Source organism: Sceloporus undulatus, chromosome 2 (genome assembly GCF_019175285.1).
Source record: "Sceloporus undulatus isolate JIND9_A2432 ecotype Alabama chromosome 2, SceUnd_v1.1, whole genome shotgun sequence".
NCBI lineage: Eukaryota > Metazoa > Chordata > Lepidosauria > Squamata > Phrynosomatidae > Sceloporus > Sceloporus undulatus.
In genome coordinates this window covers 198524008-198547997 of record NC_056523.1, presented here as the reverse complement: position 1 = coordinate 198547997, position 23990 = coordinate 198524008, and the positions used below count along the sequence as shown (strand labels likewise).

At 38.2% G+C, this 23990-nt stretch overlaps 1 protein-coding gene across 4 annotated transcripts in view; it reads right to left on the bottom strand.

Annotated features, from left to right (window-relative positions):
* Nucleotides 1-23990, bottom strand: part of DENND4C (DENN domain containing 4C) — a 98835-nt gene that overhangs the window by 30754 nt on the left and 44091 nt on the right. For 3 of the 4 annotated variants that reach the window (XM_042453397.1, XM_042453396.1, XM_042453398.1), the window contains 10 exons: nucleotides 23234-23300; nucleotides 21960-22018; nucleotides 21091-21235; nucleotides 19209-19384; nucleotides 7291-7391; nucleotides 5543-5761; nucleotides 3730-3875; nucleotides 2002-2037; nucleotides 1537-1667; nucleotides 347-479 (listed from right to left, as the gene is read on the bottom strand). In XM_042453397.1, coding sequence (XP_042309331.1) covers nucleotides 347-479; nucleotides 1537-1667; nucleotides 2002-2037; nucleotides 3730-3875; nucleotides 5543-5761; nucleotides 7291-7391; nucleotides 19209-19384; nucleotides 21091-21235; nucleotides 21960-22018; nucleotides 23234-23300 — 1213 coding nt within the window. Of the gene's footprint in view, nucleotides 1-346; nucleotides 480-1536; nucleotides 1668-2001; nucleotides 2038-3729; nucleotides 3876-5542; nucleotides 5762-7290; nucleotides 7392-19208; nucleotides 19385-21090; nucleotides 21236-21959; nucleotides 22019-23233; nucleotides 23301-23990 lie in introns of those variants that run through there. The other variant, XM_042453399.1, reaches the window with a different exon arrangement.

Genomic DNA, 23990 nt, shown 5'->3' with positions numbered 1-23990 from the left:
ACAAAATATTAACTGTGCTCAATTGGCACCTCACAGATCCATGCTCCTTTAACAATATGCAACATGGAAAACAGTATGTTCAGTTTTCATGAACGTCAATGTTCAAGGTCTTTCTCCAGTTCTGGATACTTAACTTTGGATAGTTAACTGTATGTACTCTACATTATACAGGCTTCCTATTAAGTTATCTAATAAGGATATTAATTCATTTTTATCCTGCTCTTCAGTCAAAAAGACTTCAAGAGTTGATCACAGATCAGCAGGAAACAAGACAGTCCCAAAACTTAGGTTTACAGTCTAGAAGACATAATGTTTATGGATCTGTATATATAAACATTTTAAAAACCTGTTTTGTCCTCTTTGCCATGAGTGCTGGACTATTCAAAACGTTGCTTCCAACTGGGTGTCTCCTGAATGAAAGCCTGAGCTCCCGTGGTCTGTCAAAGAGCTTTAACTCTAGCCTAGGGAAGGTTTTATAGCTGGAAAAGAGAGAGGCAAAATTAAAAGTCTGTAAGCCAGCCTTCCATTTGTCACAGCACAATACTGTATACGTAGCCTAAGACCACCACCCCAGCACAAAAGCAGAAGCCTGTTTCTCAATAAATTATCTACCATATTTCTAAGAGAGGAATAACTGTAGGTGAATAATATTAAATTCGGCCTGACAGAAGTACTGCACTTGAACACACAGTAGAGGAAATTGATAGGTTACTTTCAAGTTACTGCTTTGGGGAATGCTAGTGATTTATACTGGATCTGCCAGTAAAACTTTTAATCAATAATGACTGTGCTAAGGTGTTCAAGCATTCTCTGTGTGTATATGTGTATGAGAGAGAGCGAGAGAGTGAGTATACATTCTCTCTCTCTCTCTCTCTCTCTCTCTCTCTCTCATATACACATATACACAGAGACACTTTTTGTGAATGGCAGACCCTGACGCTATTATCACATATTGGTTTTGACAGCTATTCAGTTTCCAAAGAATTCTGCCAAGTAGGAACAGAGAAGGGAGATTCTATCAGAAAACTATAGGTCCTAGTTTCTCTTCAATATAACTACACAGAATGGCTCCATCCCTGTTCTTCTTTTGGTGACAGGTAAAACATTTGTGTACCATCAGGCTTTTTCAAACTGATTGAGCTGTATGATTCAGATTGTAGGGTTTGTATAGTTTTTAATACACTTTAATATTTTAAATGCTTAAGTTTTTTAATCTTATAATTTCTTTTTAAAAAACTTTATATTTGTATTTTAATGCTTTTGTTTTTAAAGTTGTGATTGGCTACCTTGAGTCCCTGTATCAAGGGAAAGGTGGGATATAAATAAATAAAATAAGGAAATAGAATACATTATCATATGATGAAAAACAATTTGAAAAACAAAATGTATCCCATTTCCATTCTTCTGGCTCCAGCATCAGCTCCAGCATTAATCTCTAAAACAATTTTAAACTTTTCAAAAGAAAAAGAATACTTGTCCAATTGAAAAGTGGTCCTCAGCCCTGCCACAGCTGCCTATCCCTATATTACAGAATACCTGTACTTTGGCAACCTCTCTTGTTCATCTTCAGGAGGTGGCTCCGGTGGCATTATAAACACTGTGTGTTCACTCTTCTGGGATTCATCAAGCTCAATCAACCGTGTATCCTCTGCAGAGTCGAGATCAACCTGCAATACAGAATATTCCACTTTTAGGTAAAAACAACAGTTCAGTCCCTTAGTGTGCAATTCTAACTACATGAAGTGGTAAGAAGAAGAGATATGAGGACAGCCATATCTGGCACTTCCCAAACATGTGCTGAGCCTGTCATGAGGACTACTGGAAGATCAATGCAGTGCAAGCATGCAATCCATGCAAATTGCATATGTCAGATGCACTGAATGAACATATCAAAGATTCTAAAACAAGCATTTAAAAATTATGTTTTCTGCCTTCATATTATTACCATACAAGCTTAACTAACAGAAATGTAAGACATCCCAATGTGAAGTAAATACATACCTTATCTCCTTTTTCTGATCCTTTCTCAGGAAAAAGCTAGAAAAGGCAGCAAAAATACAGTAAGAATTTTTTTTAATGAGCATAATGCAGTTTCCTCTTACATAGTTCATGCCAATGAACCAAACAGACAAATATTACCCAGAATAAGAAAGATTCACAGAGCCATGGAAAACTCCACCTCAATAATAGCAAGGAGAGTAGAAATAATAGCCATGAATTGCTCCCCATCATGATCTTCCAAGTATTGATACTGCTTGCTTACTTTGTGTGGTGGGACGTTTACTACTGTTTGGTATTTAGCTATTTCTATATGCCTGTTTGTTTGTTTTATTTAGCTTTTGCGATACTATGTTACTATGACTAATTTCTACAATACTTAGTATAATTGGTGTGCAGTATATCCCGTATATGAACACTGGTTAACTTTGAAAAACGTATTCTCATCTAACTACTGATGAAGATTCATTGAAACAGATTCATATTTCTGGGAATATCATTTACAGCTCTTCATTACAGCCCTTTCAGTGACATACAGCTTGTGGACTATATTCAGCTACACTATTTGTATGCATGCTTGAATGGACCTGGATGTTGATGTGATTCCATTCTTCATAAATTTGGGTTTGAATTATTTTTCTACAATGCAGAAGCCCTTGTTTTGCACATCTATTTATCCTTTATGATACTGTATTTTCTTTTATTATACAGTACTGACTGATATTCAGCTACATGGTATTGTCTATAGTCTTCGGTTGCTCTGTGTCCTTCATGTCAGCTGTCCTTGTCTCATTTATACTGTTTTCTGTTATCTTGCATTGTAATGGATAAATTGATTTCATCTATATTGTACTGCCTAAAGGGTTTTGTTGTTAATACTATTTACTGTCATAGGGCGCATATACACTTGAGAAATAATACAGTTTGATACCACTTTAAATGCTGTAGCTCCATCCTATGGAATCCTAGGACCTGTAGATTTACAAGGTCTGCCGAAGAGAAGGTTTGTGCATCACAAAACTTCAAACTCCAGGATTCTGTGGGATGCAGCCATGATAGTTAAAGTGGTGTCAAACTGCATTATTTCTACAGTTCAGATGCACCCACAGTCACATTTTTAAATTTTTATTTTTGTAGTTCCTCCCACCCCTTTTCTGGTTCTCAGTTGATATTCTGCTCACATCACATCATATGGGGACTGTAGATACACCATCAAAACAGGCTGTGAAAGTTCTACATGTGTGTTACTACTACTCCTGTTCAATCCATTCTAGCACGTGAGTTTCATAAATGTGGATTGATGTTACATTTGTATTTAACACCCACATCCAAGTGGAAAGGATCTTTCAGAATTTCCTGTACAAGGAATTAACAGAAAAAAATCAATCCAAGCAGCTTCAGAAGATGGAATTTAAATCTCCTACAATATAATAAATAAATAAATAATGATAATAATAATAATAATATTAATAATAATAATAATAATTTTATTTGTATACCGCCCTTCCATCGATCAGGGCGGTGAACAACATAATAACAATACAAAAACACCATAAAAATACACTACAATACATTCATATTAAAAACAAAGTTAAAACACCATCAGCCAATCACCAATTGTCATCGGGGAGGGACGTATTTACTTTACTACAAAAAATCAAAAGCTGAAGATCTGTAAAAGTTATGGGCTTATACTATCAAATTTATTTAGAAAGGAAAAATAATCTTTACCTTTTCTACACAGTCATCAAAAAAAGCCAATCCGGTATCTTTGTCACTCACAAAACTGCATTCTTCTATGAAGCGGCTAAATATCTGTGTCTTTGTTAAGACCGTGTAGAATTTTGTGTAGGCACGGTCTCTACTTTTTAAAAATCCTGGTTAAACACATACAAAACAACTGCTAAAAATATATGCTGCAGATAAAATGTTCACAATTTTCTCAATTTTTCTATTTTTACTGTAGCAATCAGAATTTTTTCATTATATTATAAAAGCACTTAATTTCTAGGCCTTGTTACACTTAAAATCATGTCCCCCATATACAAGCCCTTTGGGCACCACAGCGAAACTCCTTTTTTAAAAACTCTACAAATTACAGTACACAACACTTAGAAGGGGATATAGGTTATGCAAAGCGGGGGGGAGATCTAGAATTACCTTCTGTGCTGGTGCATTAAATTAAAATGTTTTAGTCGTATAGACCCGTTGAAATGAACAGGGATTATATAACTCCAATTTATTTCAATTAAGCTTGTATAAGAAAGCATCCGAGGGTCTCATAGCTCCTATTTATCCCAAACCCCACCTTTTCTTCAGTTATCAAACTATTGACACTTGGCTTAATAGTACATGAGATAACCAAGGCATAACCGAGATGGTTTCACTATTTCACAATGAAGCAGCATAAGCAATATCTTTCTGCTGGAAGAATACCTGCCTCCTACACAATGTTAAATGCTATTTCAAACAGGATAATGTGATTATATTATTGAGATTTCATGCATTATGTAAGAGAAAGTCTGATGCTTCCTTCGTAAAGAAATTTTAGGCAATCAAGGAGCTGGTTAAACTAACCAGCCTTTTTATATTTCTATGCCGCTATAACAGGGTGGGGGTGTAAATGTATAGTTCTCCAATGGCAAATTTAGAAAGCTGTGACAAGCTGGTTGGTGTATGTGCACCAGGTATGTTTTATTACTTAACTCTGAAAGGGTTGAAATATATATTCTGTAAAGATGACATATTTTTAAGATATTGTACTCATTTTTCAGATTGAGAAACAAAAACATCTAACATGTTGTATGGACCTATGCTGGGCAGCACAAATGTTCTGAATGGTATCACCATCCTGCACTGAAGCCCTATACAAAGCATGCAATGTTATCTAAAGAGCTATATAAAACATGCAATGTATCTACTTCATTCCATATAAATCCCTTCTAGACTTAGAATCACAGAATCATAGAGTTGGAAGAGACCACAAGGGCCATCCATTCCAACCTAGAGTTGGAAGAGACCACAAGGGCTATCCAGTCCAACACTCTGCCATGCAGGAACCACAATCAAAGCATCCCAGACAGATGGCCATCCAGCCTCTGTTTAAAAACCTCCAAAGAAGGAGGCTCCACCACACTTCGAAGGAGTGTGTTCCACTGTCTAACACCTTTTACTGTCAGGAAGTTCCCCCTAAAGTTGAGGTGGAATCTCTTTTCCTGTAGCTGTCATATAGAGGTATGGAAGTAAAGTGGACCCTTGTTATACACTGGGGTTTGGTTCCAAGATCCCCTGTGGATAACAAAATCTGTGGATGCTCAAGTCCCATTAAATATAATGACAGAGCAAAATGGTGTCCCTTATAAAAATTGAAAAATTGAGGTTTGATATTTGAAATTTATATATTTTTGGAACATTGTCAAACCGTGGAGGCTTGAATCCATGTATAAAAAAATCAGTGTATAAGAAGGGCCGACTGTACTCAGGATATTTGGAAACTACACTCAGTATTTCATTTCAGCAAGTATCATTGATCTCTTAAACTCACCTTGAAGGTCAAACAAGGAGTCTGAAGCAGTGGCTTTATTTGAAGGTGCCTGTGTGATTGGTTTGAGGAATGTTCTATAGCCCTTTAAAATAGATGCCATGAAACGCAGAAAGGCTTCCTGAATCTCCATTTCAAATTGTGTCATCTTTTTCTGCCATGAGAAGTCTGCCTCTATAGGTGTCATCTCAACTGCAGAGCCTTCTTGAGCCTTTCTGTGAACTAGTGCAGAGGGTGCAAGATGACAAGCTGAATCACACACACAAAAATACAGTTATCCTAGCAAAACTAAAGGGGTACTTATGAAAAGGCTCAGCCTCAATTGAAGTTCTTCCCTACTGCCTCAAAAATTAGGACAGTATATTTCACACAAGCAATTTAGAATTTTTTCCTTCTTTTTTTAACAGTGTAAAGATTCATTCATCTCAAGTTATTATGCTATATTCTTTAGCAACATACCCAGTAAAGGCAAAGGAATGATATTCGCTATGCTGGTTTGGTTACTGATAGCTTGCATTGTGCATTGAAAACTAAAAGTAAAAAAAAAGTCTGTCTTACCTAGGTAAAAGGTAAAGGTAGTCCCTTGACATGAATGTCTAGTCATAACCAACTCTAGGGGGTTGTGCTCTAAGCTGAAGAGCCAGCATTGTCCAAGGACTACCCTGGTGGTCATGTGGCCAGCATGACTGCATCAAACCTTCCCAGCAAAATGGCACCTATTTATCTACTTGCGTTTGCATGCTTTCAAACTGCTAGGTTGGCAGAAGCTGGGACTAGTGACAGGAGCTCAACCCATCATGCAGCACTCAGGCCTTGAACTGCCAACCTTCTGATCTTGTGATCGTCAGAATTGGCACCTTAATCACTAAACCAATGTATCCCATCTGTTTTACCTAAACCCATAGCAAAAGAGAATTCCCTTTAGATAGGAAAAAAAAAAGGATTTGCACAGAAAAGCTTCAGGCTCAAAACATCATATTTTTCCCATTATGCTTTCCAGTTTAACTTGGAAGTAAACTGATAAGAAGTATGCACCTACAGAACAAAAAGTAAATTTTTACCTATTGGTTCTGTAACAAAATGGACAGGCAGTAATAATTTAAACTTTTATATGTCACTGTCTAACCTGCCCCACAGGGTTATTAAAAAAATAGGTGAGGATAAATAAGATAACATAATCCAATCTGAGAATTTTGGAGGAAAGGAAAGAAGAGATAAAATGGTAACAATAACCTTGTTCTTTTACAAAGGGTTTTTATTCCTCCATTTTTCACTTAGGTCCTAATAAGAGATTCCAAACAGAATCAGACTGATATTAGCTTTGGATGACAATCACTGTTGGGCAAGCAGACTTCTGCTTTCAGAGTGAGATGTTTCCCTCACCCCCTGTCCAATGCAGCCATTACAATCTGTTCCTTAAGGTTTCTCAAACATCTGGAGCCGGTTTTTAAGGCACATGATGAATTCTGCTGATGGAAACTGTTCTGTTAGCAGATGAGTTATTTGGATACTATCCTTTTTACTGAAGAAAGCGGCCAGGAGCAAAAAGAAAAAAATTACAAGGAGAGATGGAAGGCCCTGAACTTTTAGGTGATCAAAAAACACCTGCTCTTTTACAATAAGCAGTATTGCAGAGGAAGGACATTTAAACTAAGTTATAGGAAAACAAACCCTTAAGCATCAAAGTCTTTCCAACATTATAATTTTCTGCTTTCACTTAGCTCAGCTTTTCACTCTCTCCCATGCCTTACCTAATGCCAGTTGTGGATGCAGTTTTTTTAAGGTGCTGAGAAGGTTTTTGCATGGTTTCTTGGGAAGCTGTTTCCAATTCATGCTCTTCTTGTCATCAGAGCTAAGTGAGACAAGGATACACCAAATCAAAACTGGGAAGTATTTAAAGATAGGAGATGTATGGCTTAATTCTAAAGTTTTCTAGAACAAGTAAGGAAATTCAAAAGCTTCCATTCTATTTCTAGAAAGCCTCTCCTTTCTAAAGTGTAACATCTGGTAATTAATTTCAACACAAAGCAACATTGGTCTTTCAAGTGGATGCTGATTTAATCTCATTACACTGATCTTTCTGTCAGTTTGATTAAGATTCACATTTCAATACTGCATTTTTAAAAACCATTTCTACATTTTAATTTGGACTACTGTTCCAGCAAAAAATAAAATAAAATAAATAAAAACAACCCAAAACCCACAAATGTATTTCTTCAGATGCAATTAGATATAGTAAGCATAAAATTTCATACTGTTTTATTAAGTCTTGAATATAAGTGGTACCCCGGGTTACGAAATTAATTCGTTCCGCGGTTAATTTCGTAACCCGAAATACCTTCGTAAGCCGAATTCCCATAGGCGCTAATGGAAAAATAGCTCTCTGCTGCCCTCCGGTGGCGGAAAATAGCGCCGCGGTTTTTTCGTAACCCGAAGAAACCTTCGTAAGCCGAAGCAATAAATCCCTATGGGATTTTTTCGTATCCCGAAAAATTCGTAACCCGGCGCATTCGTATCCCGGGGTACCACTGTAAAAGCATTTAGTACAGTATGTGGAAACTGTTCCAAATGTAAGTTTTCAGATACAAATTATTTCCTTACCTTGAAAACTTAAATACACAGAAAACTAAGATACATAGACCCAATGCGGTGATAGAGTTGTATGTTATTTTCCCCCTGAATGTAATTATTATTAGAAATTGTACATTTCTGGGCAGCAGCTTTGTTTTTAACAAGGTGCTCACATATTAGGAATGCACTGCCATCCAATTTTTTTAAAATGCTTTAATCTCTGTCTTAGAAAAAACTAGTATAGAAATGGAACACGCCCAAACACAGAAGAATCCAAGTCATCCAAAATATTATCATTTCACACAAAACCAATGTATGAGTAAACATGGGAACAATTCATCTATAGGGAAATTAGTCCAAGACGTAAAGAAGAATCTCACATAGGCACTTAACAGGAAGGGGCACAGGTACATTAAAATGTAGAGTCTGGCTCATTCAGTTCTTCACTTGATGAAATATAAATTTGAAGAGGAAGAAAAAGTATTATGAAGGTCTGAGCCAATAAGCATAGAGTTTTCTCCATCAAGAATCAATATTGACTTAGGAATGATGTGTAGACATGCAACCTATCTTCCAAGTTCCATAGGATGTTAAGTGGCTCCACTGCAACCTTAGTAAATTTCTATTTTCAGGGTTTTTTTAGAGTTCACCTGTGATTAGAAACAACTAAAAATTTACCACACAGTGCAAATCTCATGCAACTGACTTTACAAATTAAATGGACCTAAAATAAGGCATGCCCTGCTTAAAAGGGCAGTAGCTACAATACGTTCCTGTTTTTCAAATGGAAGTAAACAACTAGAAGCAAGCTGGAGTCCTAATCACTTTAAGCCTTTCTCCCTATCCCCCTAGGGTGCAAACAAGGGAGGCATTTTCCCAGCAGTATTCAGGGTATTTACCTGTTCAGCCAGTACTGGCTACTATCTATCTTGCTTTATTCCATAACAGGTATACTGTTGTTTTAATATTGTTAATAAGCATCATACTGTCCTTGTGGCTCGGAGGAAATCGAAAATATTAATCATGTTCTCTTTGGCTGTTCTTTGTATACAGAAATACGTGCTTTATATATAACACCAATTGTGTTGCAGTTTCCAGGCAGACAAGATAAATTTTATACAAATTTTCTACTTGCAGATCAGAAGGAAGGTATAACGCAAACAGTTGCACAATTTTTTGCAGCTGCCATTGCAAATCGTAAACAGTTTGTTAAACAGATGTAATATGTTATAATATAATCTCAAAATCTGTATAGATGGCTTGATTTAACGGTAAAATTTGTAAATGAGGAGGCATGGCCGTATTTTACCATACCATCAAACTAATCTAGTTGGGGACTAAAGTCTAATGAAGTTACCCCAATCAGTTGCATCTGATTAATGGCATTTTGTAGTTTAACTCTTGCTTGGATAGGGGATATGATTGTGATTTTGAACTTATATGTCTTGAATGTGGTGCTCTATTACACAACATGATAGAGTTGTTTGTGAGGTGATGGCAGCCTACTCATTGTTGTGTGTTTGCCTGATCGTGCAGTCCTATCCTTGCTTTTATCCTTACTTTTCATAGACCGTCATTTGTTTATACTCTCCAATCTGCCTGTACATGAACCTATGTTGTGTTTTAAACTGGAATTTTGTAATCGTGCTGGCCAATTGGCCGTAACAAAGTTATTATTAATAAGCATTGACATGGTAGATATTTTTTAAAATAAATGAATAGTACCAGATTGTGTTCAAGAACTCTTCCAAATGACTGTTGCCTACTAATACATGTTGTGCTACTGTCTGAAAATTATCAAAAGCCTCTGAGAGAACTAAAATGCTTTAAGGTGAGATAGCATACACTTCCCTATTCTACACGCAAAGAACAGGAAATTCATGAGTCAAAACAGGATTTGGAGGAGATAGGGGAGAAGAGGAATATAAAAACATGTCAAGGCAAGTATAAAAATTACTGCTGTTCCGTAACAACCAGACATATATTCAGGATAATCCTAAAACCAACCTATAAGCAACCTCCTCCTAAGCAGTAAAAAAAAATAGCATGCTAAAGATTGATCTTCTATCAAAACTAAGAGTTTCTCTTCATTGTCAATTCTGCTAATAGACTCTGAAAGCAACTGAAGGGACACAATGAAGAGAATGTCGGCTGAATGAAAGCTATTCAGCAATTTTCTGGCAGCCTGTAATGTTTCCATCACTATACTACATTATAGCCACTAGCACTCAATACAGAAGGCCCACTTATCTGTGCATCATGTCTGTGACAGTGCTTTGCTTTAACTGCAGTTTTCCTGCTTCTTCAATCCAAAGTCATCTTAGTAATCATTACTTTATATGCAAAAGATATTCCTCAAAGCGACAAGCTTTTATTAGGCCAGAATCTGTATTATCCAGGTAACTATACACATCTGTGCATTTTAAGTAGCTATACTATACTACAGAAGGAGGTGCACATTATACACATTTGCAGCCCTAACACATTAAAATCAGACAAACCACACTGGATTCTAAAAGCAAATACAGAGACTTATACATAATGTCAAGACAGCATAAAAACATCCACACCTCTTCTCAGCTAGAATTTCTTGCAGAGTATTTCCAAAAATCCAAAGCTTGAGATCTAGCATAGCACACAATCTGGGAGAGTGACTGTGTACATTTTTGCATTCAGTCTCTATTTCCTCCTTTTCTCCTGCCCAAGCCCTTAAGCTGCCCCTAGGAAGAGATCAGCAGTGGTGGTTAGGCACCCACACTTCTTCTAATGTTACCTTCTGTGCAGTTAGAAGTTAATTACACACACAAGACAGCCAATCATTATTGGAATGTGGATGGAAAATTAAGTGCTCTAAATTCTAAAGTTCTCAGTGTCTATCTTTGAATAGTTAGGTTGCAGCCATTCTGGAAAAGCTATAACCTCTGCTAAAATGTCAATGGCAGCCTGATGAACATGAAGGCATTGGATCTGTGCCTTCAAGGCTCCACAGTGTCACTGTCAGTTATGCCACAACAATGTAACAAGAAAGAGAGATCATATTAAAGGCCATGGTGTGTGCTCACACTGCATATAGATATCAGGATTAGGTTAGTGGATCTACGTCAAGCAAAATTTCTCTTGCTTTTCATAGCATGCTGCCCCAGAGCTGCCTCAAGACATCACTTAACACAGAATAGTTGTTGCTTGCTTTGAATAAAGAGACAAAAAAGCAAGTGAGAAAAGGAGAGTATGCATGACACTCTGAACATGCTTAGGAAGTATACTAGCACTTCAATACAAAAGTTTCCTTCTCTAGTCAAAAGACAGTAGTAGTTTTTTTAAAAAAAAATCAGTTCACTAAAAATTCAACTGAAGAGGAACATAGCATAAATTCATGACTCTACAAAACATTTACTGTTCACACTAGCTCTACTTTTGTTAAGTGAAAAAATGTGGTTTTAAATATACCCTATTTATTTAGGCAGGTATAGACTATATTATTATTATTATTAATCTTTATTTATAAAGCGCTGTAAATTTACACAGCGCTGTACATAATTTTTTTAGTCAGACGGTTCCCTGCCCTCAGGCTTACAATCTAAAAGACACGACACAAAAGGAGAAGGGAGTGGTGGTGGGGAATAGGATCAGGTCCAGCAGATCTTCTCCACCTCCGAGGCCTGGACCAAGGCAGATGGACTGGAGGAAGGGCTTGGCTTCTTGATGGATGGTTAAAAGGAGGCTTCCTGGGTCAGTGAGGGGCTCACCTCTGGGAATGCTTCTCTAAACAATATAGTCTTTAATTCAGTTTTGAAACTGGGTAGAGAAGTGATGAGGTGTGCATGTGGGGGAAGAAGGTTCCAGGAGTAAGGGGCAGCAAGCGAGAAAGGATGAATTCGGGAGGGGGCAGTGGTAGTCCTACACTGTGACAGGAGACCTTGACTACAATGCGGAAGGGTACACTACTACCAAGCAGTCAGTACAGTCAGCCCCACCCCACATATTCGCTGGGGTTAGGGGCAATATCTCTGTGAAGGTGGAAAACTACAAATATAAATAAATAAAAATAGCAAATTCTATTCTTTTTAACCTGAGAGAACACTTCTCTAGGAATCTCTAGGTCCTCCAGGGTGGTTCTATTGTCAGCTTCTCCCAAAAGTGGAAAGGAAGCCAGAAAATGTGTGGGGGGCCAACTACACCACATAAAAAACCGGGGGGGGGGGGGGGGGAGAATCCCACAGGAACTGTATGTTTGGCCTGTCTGCCATTTGTAGCTCTGTTTTTGTTGTGTGCCTTCAAGTTGTTTCCAACTTAGCAACCCTAAGGCAAACCTATCGGGGTTTTCTTGGCAAGAGAGGGTTTGACTTTGCCTTCCTCTGAACTGAGAGACAGTGACTTGCTCAGGGTCACCCAGTGGGCTGAGTGGGGACTCGAATACTGGTCTCCAGTGTCAGAGTCCAATGCTCAAACAAATACACCATGCTGACTCTTGCGTGTAGCACTACAATGGTATTTTTCTATTTTGCTTGCTCCCTTTTTCTCTCTTGCCATTATAGGAAAACCTGACACAAAGAAAGGAAATCAACCAAACACACAAAAGAGAAAGAACTCATGTGGAGGACAATTAAACAATAAGAAACCAAAAACACATTTGTCAGGTTGGCAGGTTCCCAATATTTTTATCATGAAATCTGGCCAAGTTTTGTTGCCCCATTATACAGGGTCCCAACAGTTCTAAAAAATCTTGCTGTTCCACTATTCTACTATAGAAGACCTAGCTTTTTATTTCAAAATTTCCTGTCTTCAAGTGTTGCTGCAAATATTTCTAAAAAAATATTTCAGATCTGTGTAAGGAGTGCTGATATGCTGATATGTAGTCACATCAGAGCTCCAGGTGGCCGGACGTGGCTCCCCTCTCAGCGAAGAAGCCCTGCTATGGACCACCACCCCATCCCAGCTCCAACTGGGTTGGGCCCTCCAACCCCTGTCTGAGAAGTCTCTTCCCTGGACAATGCTAGACATCTGAGTTGCTCGCTCACCGAGCACCACGATCTCCTGGTATCTCCAGTCTGCAGAGATCTCCATCCACTGGATTGGGAATTTGGGATTTTGTGGTGCCAGCATGTCTGCACTAACATGGCTCCAAGGTGAGATATGTCAAACTGTCAGGAGTCTTGTTAGTGCAGACACATCAGCAACACAAGATCCCAAACTCGCCAATCCAACAGATGGAGGTCTCTACAGACTGGAGATACCAGGAGATTGTGACAATTGGTAAGTGAGCAACTTGGATGTTTGGTATTGTCCAGGGAAGAGACTTCTCAGCTAAGGAGGTGGAGAGTCACCAACAGATCCTTCCCAGAAGGCCCAACCCAGTTGGAGCTGGGATGGGAGGTCTCTACGGACTGGAGATACCAGGAGATTGTGGCATTTGGTGAGCAAGCAACTCAGATATTTGATGTTGTCCAGGGAAAAGACTTCTCAGCTAGGGGGAGTGCGGTGGAGAGTCACCAACAGATCCTTCCTAGAGGGCCCAACTCAGTTGGAGCTGGGATGGGATAGTGGCCCACGACCAAGGCTTCTTTGCTGAGAGGGAAGCCATAGCCAGCTACCTGGGGTCCTGACGGGACTGGCAGGATTGGGGGGGGGGGCAGAGCATGCCCTTACACTTTGCCCAGGAGGGACCGGAAGTCCCAAATCCAGACATTAGAACAAGAATTAGACCAGATGTGGAGTGTGCTTCTGACTGTAAAGCAGGGAAGAGCTTACATATCACTGCTGTGGACAACCTGATTTTAACAATAATTTAATTATTTCAAGTCATAAAGATATTTGAACTTTACTATTTCAATAATAATAATAATAATAATAATAAATTTGAACTTTAGAAGGATAAGAAAAAAATTGGTCACATCAGAAAGTATAAACACAACTCCCTAAAAAGGGGTTATTTATAATATTTAAATCTGTACATTTTTTATTTATCATTGAACCCTAACTGGTGTGATAGTGGGAACAGATTCTAGATTATTAATTATCCCATTCCCACTATCACAAATGCAGGAAGGTGCTAGAAGTGTATCTTGAATCATTTGAACATGGGATCACCCAGCCTGTGGGAAGTACCTACAACCTCTGAATACAGATGTAGAGAATTCTGAATGTACTAGTGCACGTTACCTGAAGTCAGATCAAGATTTGTTTCACGAAGGCCCTCTCAATAGGGGAAGGGGGGAATAGCAAGTGAACAGTAAGGATTTTTCAAACACATTTAGAAGGTGGACTAATCCCTCAACATAGCATGATTTAATTCTATTTAATTTGAGCTAGGGTTTTTTTGCTCATGTTTATTAGAGCAATTTCTCTTTCAGCTTCACTTGATCAGATCAAGCTATTAAACAAAAATTTCTGCAGAAATTTCCAGAAATATATATTCTGCTAGGTTATTGCAGTTGTTATGTGCTTTCAAGTAAACTCCAGCTTATGGTGACCCTATCCTATGTTTTTCTTGACATAATTTATTCAGTGGAGGTTTGCTATTGCTTTCCTCAAAGGCTGAGACTGTGACCTGCCCAAATTCACCCAATAGTTTTCCTTAGTTTAGTGGGATTTGAATGTTGGTGTCCTAGAGTTCTAGTCCAACGCTCAAACTGCTACATCATGTGGCTCTCTACAATCAAAGACTAACTGAGATGCAAAAAAATCAGGGCTGGGGTGATTTTGGGGTTATTCCTTGTCCTGCTCCAGAGTAAGGTATTTTTTCTTAATGTTATGTTTACTCTTACTGCTGTAAAAACCTCTTACTTCTTTACTGCTTATTCTTACTTCCCAGCTTGGGGAAAAGCCCCGGTTACTTTGCAAGGCTGGTGTGTGTGTGTGTGTGTGTGTGTGTGTGTGTGTGTGTGTGTGTTTTAAGTGTCTCTCTTTGCCTCCCAGTCCCTTCCCCATTGCAATATAATAAAACTGATTTTTGGTGTTTGCATGCATAGTAACAGGAATAAAGAGTAACACATTGTTACTCCTTCTTCCTATTCATACTCCTTACTCCTACTTATACCAAACTCGGAAGCTGCAAATGGTGCAAAATATGGCAGCCCGGCTGGTCACTGGCGCGCCCAGGACCAGCCATATAACACCAGTTTTAAAAGATCTTCATTGGCTGCCCATTCGCTTCCGAGCTCAATATAAGGTGTTGGTAATTACCTATAAAGCCCTAAATGGCTTGGGCCCAGGATACCTAAAGGACCGCCTCTCCCGGTACATTCCGCCTCGCACCCTCAGAATGTCTGGGCAGCAGCTACTGAAGGTGCCTGGGGCTAGATTAATCTCCACCACACGGAGGACATTTTCCATAGCTGCCCCAGCCCTTTGGAATGCGCTGCCCACAGAGCTCCGCTCGTCCACTACCCTGGCCCAATTTAGGAAGGATCTCAAAACCTTCCTATTCCAACAGGCATTCCCCGAGTAAAAATATCCTGTGGGCCTCCCTCCTCTCTTTCGTGGCTAAGAGGTTGGGCTTTGGGGCTTTATTGTTGGTTTGCTTTTAATGTATTTTTATTGTAACTGTTTGTATTTTTAAATATGTTGTGAGCCGCCCTGATCGGAGGAAGGGCGGCATATAAATAAAAATTTTATTTATTTATTATTATTATTACTACCCAGCCCTGCAAAAAAAACACTCTTAACGAGTATTTTTTGCTGTTTGGGGAACTGTGGGGCATTGATGCAGAGAACTATAGTATCTACTCATTCATTGTAATATCCAAGCCCACAAATGTGTTATATTCCAGGAATAAATTACAATATTTCCCCTGCAATATTCATCTTACAATTTTTATCAGTAGAAGAACAGATTGTGGTTTCTTGTACATTTACATTAAGCATGGTTTATATTTCAAGACATTAAAGATAGAAAATCTGTCATCACCCAGATTTTCTGGGTGGAACGCCAACTCACATCAACCCCAGGCATTATGGTAACTGATGAAAGATGATGGGGACTCAAGTCCACCATCATCTGGAGAGCCATAAGTTTCCACCCATGGTTTAACCCAGGGAGTGCAACTGCACAGGGGCAGGTTCCTTCTGTGCCCACCTGGCAGGCTGCACAAGTAAGTTTCCATGTGCCTGATGTAATGTCATTCCCAGCCAACACTTTGACTGATTTGAGGGCATTTTTCCTCTTTTTCTTTTCTTTTTCTTTTTCTTTTTTTTCTTTTTCTTTTATTTTTTGGTATTCTGAGGCAGTTCAGGCAGGTTAGGATTAAAAAATGGTTTGGCCTGTTTGGGGACAAAAAAATTGTCCAGAAATTGCCTGAACTGCAGAAGTCTTCTGGGGACATCCCAAGGGCTGCATGTGGCCCATGGGCTGCATTTTGCCCACCTCTGGTTTAGCTCCTAAAAAGGAGCCTTTATCTTTGTCATTGTTTCCAACCACCTCCTCCATCCCCCCTTTTCCCAGTTTAGGATTCAAGACACCTTACAAAAGTTAAAAGAGATACAACTAGGGAAAAGCAAGACTAATCACATGTACTTCCCGGAACGACCATATAACACCTGTTCTGAAGTCCCTTCGTTGGCTGCCAATCAGTTTCCAGGCAAGGTACAAAGTGTTAGTGATTACCTTTAAAGCCCTACATGGCTTGGGTCCAGAATACTTAAGGAAACACCTTCTTCCGTACTGCCCGTCCCGCACACTGAGGTCCTCAAGTAAGAACCTACTTCAGCCAAAAAGAGCTAGGCTAACTTCTGTCACTCAAATGGCCTTCTCTATTGCTGCGCCAAAGTTGTGGAATGACCTGCCAGAAGAGATCCTCCATATCCCCACTCTTACAGCCTTCAAAAAGGCTCTTAAAATGGATCTCTTCCAGCAGGCCTTCCCAAACTAGCTAATAAATTCTAGCTTCCTCCCTTTGTGTATGTTTATGAATATGATCTCAATTTTGTGATGTATGTCTCTCTGCCTGCCAAACTGCTTTAAATTTTAATCTAATGCTGTATAGCATTTTATTGTTTTTAAACTTTGATTATTTAATTGTAGTTTTAATATAGGGGAGGGGGTTGGGAAGGGATCAATTAGTATTTTATTGTATTTTTAATGCATTTTAACTGTTGTAACCTGCCTGGATTCTTAGTGATTGGGCAGGCTATAAATAAATCATTATTATTATATATTATTATTTAAAAAATTACATTATACAAAAGTTAAAAATATAATCAAACTAAGAACAGAATTAAAGGCAGTTAAAACCAGTAGTCTAATCAGGAGGTAACTAAGGCATGAACCTTAGCACTTCCATCTTGACTAATCAACTGCATCCAGTCTTTTACTGTAACCATGCAATGATTCAGTACCATCACAGGCTCCTGGGCATTGGTTGTAATGGAGAGATAAAGCTGGGTATCATTAGCATACTGATAACACCCAACCTCAGAGTTCTGGATGACTTCTCCCAGCAGCTCAATGTAGATGTTGAAAAGCATATGGGACAAAATTGATCTCTGTGGAACACCACAGGTAATGACCAAAAGGCTGAGCAACAATCTCTCAGCACTACCCTCTGCGAACATTCAGCCAAGAAACACTGGAAAGACTGCAAAGAAATGTCCGCAAGTCCCATATCAAGCAAATGACCCAGAAGGATACCATCGTTGATAATATCAAATGGCCCTGAAAGATCTAGGAGGACTAACAGGGACATATTCCCCCTGTCCAACCCCCACCATATTACCCCACTACACTCTTAAAGTGCTGCTATTCCACTTTTACTGCTCTGGCTGCCTTCTGTTGCATTTTGGGGTTTGCAGTTCCGTGAGGCCTAAGAGCTCTCTGATTGAGAATTCTAAATGCCCTTCCTTTAACTGCAAAACCCAGAATGCAACAGAAGACCACCAAAGCTGTTAAAGTGGAATAGCAGCACTATAAGAGGGTAGTGCAGTAATCTAGGAAATGTCAGTCATTCACCAAGACAGCCAAGACAGTTTCTGTCCCATAACCAGTCCAGAACCCAGATTGGAATGGGTCCAGGTAACCCATTTAATACTTGCAGTTGTCACCACTTGTTCTTGGACCTTACTTAGAAAGGGGAGGTTAGAGACTGGCTGATAGTTACCTGGGGAGGTGAGGTCTAATGAAAGTTTTTTTCAACACATGTCTTACAATAGCTTCCTTTAGAATGGTTAGAACATAGCCCTCTTTCAAAGAAGCATTTACAACTTCCACCAGCCAACTGGCCAGTCCTGTCTGGTAGCTTTAATTAGCCAGGATGGACATGGATCCAACAGACAAGTGGTTGGTCTCATCTCTACAAGCAACAACCTGAAATTCATCCATCAAATCCAGACAAATACGTGCCTGTTAACCCCCAATTTCTACCTTCAATGTGGATGCCAAGTCAGAACGAATCTGAGCAATTCTCTCCAGAATGTATTTAACAAATCCAACTGTAGTGCTTTTCTGAGGTTTCTTCCTTAGCAGTCTGAGGTCAATGATATAACAGTCCTTTAACTACCTGGAACAGCTGTACTGGATGAGACTGAGCTGTGATAGCAAAGGCAGCAAAAGAATAATTTCTTCCCCACCTACACTACTGCAAAGTAGGTTCTAAAATGGGCCTTAACCTGTGCATAGTCAGATTCATCTTGAATTTCCCCCCACTGTCACTCCAGTTGTTTACCCAAGCTCTTCATTACTCTGAGCTCCTCAGAAAACCAAGGAGCCCATGCTCCGCACCTAAGTAAAGAGTGCTTGGCAGGAACATTGTCAATTGCCCAGGTCATACACAGAGGCTTCTGAAACTCACCTCATGCTTCCCTAGCATTTGAAGAATCTGCTATGCTATATGACAAACTACTCCCCAAATTCTTGGCATGATGTAAGGAACTGAATTGATTAGGATAAGGTAATGGAAACAAAAACAAAACACAAACAAAGAACAGAGCAGTCCAAAGTACAAGTGGGAATGTTTAAACAAGCCTTATTGACTTTTTATCTATTTTGAGTTGGAAGGATTGAATAAAATGAATAAAATAAATACACTGATAATTTACATTAATTCCTGAAAACATACATACACAAAGACAGAGGATATAAACAAAAACTAAAAAGAAACACACTTACATGTACACCATATTTGTGTCTAAGTCAATGCAAACAACATCCTGTGGTGGGTCATACAGATCAAAGTACCGTGAATCAACTCCAACTATAAATGGGACAGGAGCACTGAGCACCGTTGCCAGAGACAAAGGACAGAGGGGGATGTAGGGACATTGCCACTGAAATGGAAAGATCATCTGAAGGAAAAATGAAATGAAACTCATGTATTAAAAAGTCAACTTAAACTCTGTAATGTCAAGCAATGCTAACAAATGTAGAACATCAGGACAAGACAACCACCTCTACATAATATCCAACTCAAAACTGCTCCTGCAGACCTATTATTGAAACACCATCTAGCTTAGATATGTGAGTGGTGGGGGCACACTTGAGAAGTATGTAATTTTGGACTCAAGCAATAAGAAAGGAAGCAAATCTTGATAATTCAGTTAAAGATAAACAATTTAAAGAATTAGTAAAACAAGTCTTAAGGACTTATAAATGTTATATGATGTACAAAGAATCCTGCCAAAAACATAACACCATTTTTGGATTTTAATGTGATGAATATTCTAGCTCCTGTTTTGATTTTATTATTATGGTGTATTATATTGTTTTTATTGGCATTATGTATACTGCATTGTGCCCAGTGGGTGAAGGGCCAAAAATAAGTTTAACCATTATCAAGAAGCTACTTAAGAGAATAAACATAAGGAATGAAGAAGCAACCTGATTACCATCCATATTTTTTCTTGTAATACTGAATTTATAAAATAATGGCATAAACGTTTTCAAAAGCTATGAAATATAAGGGACCATATATAATTATAAATAGAAACAAAAAGATAAATAGAAACTCCCCCATTAAAAAGTTGCATTTGAAATTAGTTTTAAAGTACAACTTTGGGTACTATTACTGCTTGGTTACTATCCAGTTTTTCAAATACTGTTGGCCCTCCACATATGCAGCTTTGACTTTTGTGGATTTAATTATTGGCAGATTTTATTAATATGTTAACTCTAGGAATTTCTAGGTCCTCCAGCGTGACTCTGTTGTCAACTTCCACCAAAAGTCGTGCTGGAAAACCTAGATTCCCAGAAAGAACACTTCTCTAGGCATTTGTAGGTCCTCCAACACAACTCTATGGTCAGTTTCCAGAAGATGTTTACCACAGAGTTGCCCTGGAGGATCTAGAGATTCATAGAAATCACTCTCAGGTAAAAGCAATAGTGGTTTTTCCACTTTCATGGGGGGTGCTGTGCCCATATCCACACCAAATTTGGAGGGACCACTGTATTCAAAGTGTTAACCATACCACAAAACTCCCCACGCAAAGAAAACACTACCAATTGCCCTGATACATTGCTCCCTTTCGGGGATCAATCATTTCTTAAAGGTAATTTTTCTTCTATTGAAGCAAAATGGAGTAATATACTTCTGCAATTGTGCTTTAACTGGTCCTGTAATAATAGTAAATATCTCACTATTTGACTCTTTACTTATTTCTCTCATTTGCATGCTAATTTGCTCCATTTTATTAGATCAGGCATGGCTCTCTGGACATCACTGGACTCCAAGTCACAGATGACTGAAGCCAGCATATACAATGGTAAGGACTGCTTGGAGTTGCAGTCCAATATCATCTAGAGTGCCACAGGATTTCCATCCATGTACTATATAGACAATGCTGCATTATGCACAAGGTTGCTTAATAGAACAAAGCAGATTGCTAATTCAAAATACTTGCAAAGACTTACAAAATTTACCATTCAAGCTCTGTAGCCAAAACAAAATGTAGATCAGAAACAGAATGGGTCTGCCTACTGAAATGAAAAGGGCATTACACAATCTGTGTAAATACGTATAACTGGTGCATCTTTGGAAAGAACACCGTGTACTTACAGCAGCCACAGCTTCAGCTACACCAGTCAGTACAGCTGGACGGAGAGAGTGTAGCAGGATCTTGCCCTCCAGCAACACAAAGAGGAGCAAAGTGGCACAGTTTTCTGGTCCAAGATTCATTAGCAGAGTGCTGAAGTTTGCTCCACTAGAATGAGATCAGAAAGCTTAGGACTACAACATACATTATTCATAAAAACAATAGTTAATAATAAAAAACACCACATTGAACACAAAACTACATCCTACCTCAATCTCTAGCTGCGGCACCCCAATGCTCTAGGACACAAGTACTGTATGTATCCTATGTAAGTCAGGCAAGCAAGTCCAGCTCAATTTAATCTGTTCCTTCTTTTGGGGGGGTCACTTATGCTCATTTTTTTAGTACGGGCAACAGAAGGTTATTCTATGGTAGCACTGCACATGGTCTCTCTTAGTGTCTTAGATTCAGCATTTCAATGAAAGAGAAGAGGAAACAGAGATCCTCTTGCACTGGCACTTGCAATGTTGAACTCAGTCTGATATGTCAGATATGTAGGATTTCATTTGTTGGACGTACTCAGTTTTTCCATTATGCTCAAAAGTTTTTCTCTCTTAGCAATATCAGCACTATGGAAAACATTGTTATATTGACAGAAACTAGTTATCACTTATTCAAACAAATCACTATAGCCTTAGTAGGCTTTCACACACAAACAGAGTGGAACACTGCTTTTAGTGGCATTAGTTGTGACTCAGTTACATAAGAATTACTATGTTCATGTTTTAATCCAATGAGCTGTATATTATGCATTAAGATTCAGTAATTTGAAAATTCAGTTAGATTTTACCCAGCTTCCACCTGTAAACTATTAGACATTGACCATCATTACCTGAGTGGCAGGGGTGTAGCAACTGGCTGAGACAGTATTAATGCATCATGTGCAGAAAGCTGCAAAATAGAAAAGAAAAGCACCCCACAAATATTAGTTATTTGACAGCTTTCAAAAAACAGCAATTTGAATATTCTAATTAATCATGTATTTTAATTGTTAGGCCATGAAGTAGATGTCATACAGCAATGTATGATCAAGAAACAGGTGACTAGACATATAAGCTCTACCAGCATAGAAATCATGGAAAGTACTTCTATAGCACTCAAGAGTACTCAAAGAACTTAACACACATTATTCAAATAACCCATACAAAAAGCCTATACGGTAGGTCAGCATGACTAATGCCATATTGCCAGTGTTAATTTAAACACCAGGAACATTATTGCTTCATGATTCAGGATAAGGTTGCAGTCCTACATATATTTACCAGTGAGTATGGTTCGCTGAAAACAATAATACTTACATCTCAGTAGATGCACAAGATTATTTTGCAACTAACTGCAGTGCACTGGTTCTCCACTGAGGTATACTAATGTGTTGTTTTGTGTGAATATTTCACACTGGTATGTAGCTAGAAGCATAGACTTGTACATTTTAAAGCGATAAATATGTGAATGAGGGCAATAGAAACTTCTTCACGATATCTCAAATGTGTATACAGTAATATAAAAAGATAAAAGGAACATTGAATATGCACCATTAGCAAAGCGCTTGAAAAGCGACCAGTTATTGCAAGTAATTAGTTACTTGTGATTAATTCCTTCTTCATTTAACAAAGATATGGCTACATTATAGTAGGACTATAATGTAACTTAATGAAGGATAATAACATTCCTTTAGCTGTGTAACTAATTTTAATTACTTTTCTAGTTACACAGTATGGCTTCACTGATCAAGGAAGAAAAACAGACTTCAAGAGACCTTTCCCACTGTATCTCATTTTGCTGCTTCATACTCTGATGTGGATGTCAAAGCAACAATGAGGCACACAGGAGAATACCATGTTTTGTACCACAAGGAAGAGGTTTTTAGTTTTTTGGCCTTTTCTTCCTTAAAAATTAAAAAAAGTAATATTTAGTTACTTTTAAGAAATGAGAAAATAAAGAGTTAATAGTAACAACATCAGGAATAACCTACTTTTGGAGGATGCTGGAAGTACAACTGTGATTAATTAATGTTTTGAATGTACTGGTACTGTACTTTCCAAGCAACAGCTTAAGACAGAAGATGAAAGCTAGCAACAGGCTTTATTTAGAGAAGAGGACACTTACCTGTACAAGGATTCTTGGTCTTTGAGGAGATGGGAAAGGTATGTTATGCATGAAATGGGATATATGCCTGTAAAGAAATATTTAAAAGTAAAAGCTGCCTCAAAATCAACATTTTTTGTATTTAAATTAAACACTGACACTGAATTTTAAAAAAAAATGAGGATAAAAAATCATGTAAACAAACTATATTAATTTATTAGTCAAACTCGTAACACAACTGACTTTTAATAATATTTTATGAAACACTTGCTTCAATCAAAGGATACTGCAATCAACAAACACTAATTTGCTTTTTCAGTGAACAGGATCATTTAAAAACTTGGACAAATACTCATAGAGATCAGGCACTTTTCACGGCTAGATTCTTGCTAGTTCATGAGAACCTGGATTTGTGCGGTTGTTTGTTATTTCATTAAAGCAATAATGTTTCAGACAAAGGAACAACAGTCTTATGTTCCATTCATCAAATGTTACAACTATGGCCAATCTACCAAAAATTATTCAACTTGTATCTTCCTTACTTATGCCCACAATCTATGCACATAGATTAATCTAGAAGTATGACTAAATGGGAAAAATAGTTTCTAGGAGGTTCCAATATCTAAAAAGTACTCTTTTGTCCAAAGACAGCAAAAGGAATTATCTTCTCAGGAAAAAAAATACAAATTAAGTCAACCACATCAAGGGGGGAAAAACAGGAATAATCCTGAAAATCTCTAATGACAAGAGAGAAAAGGAAAGAGTGAAATGATACGGA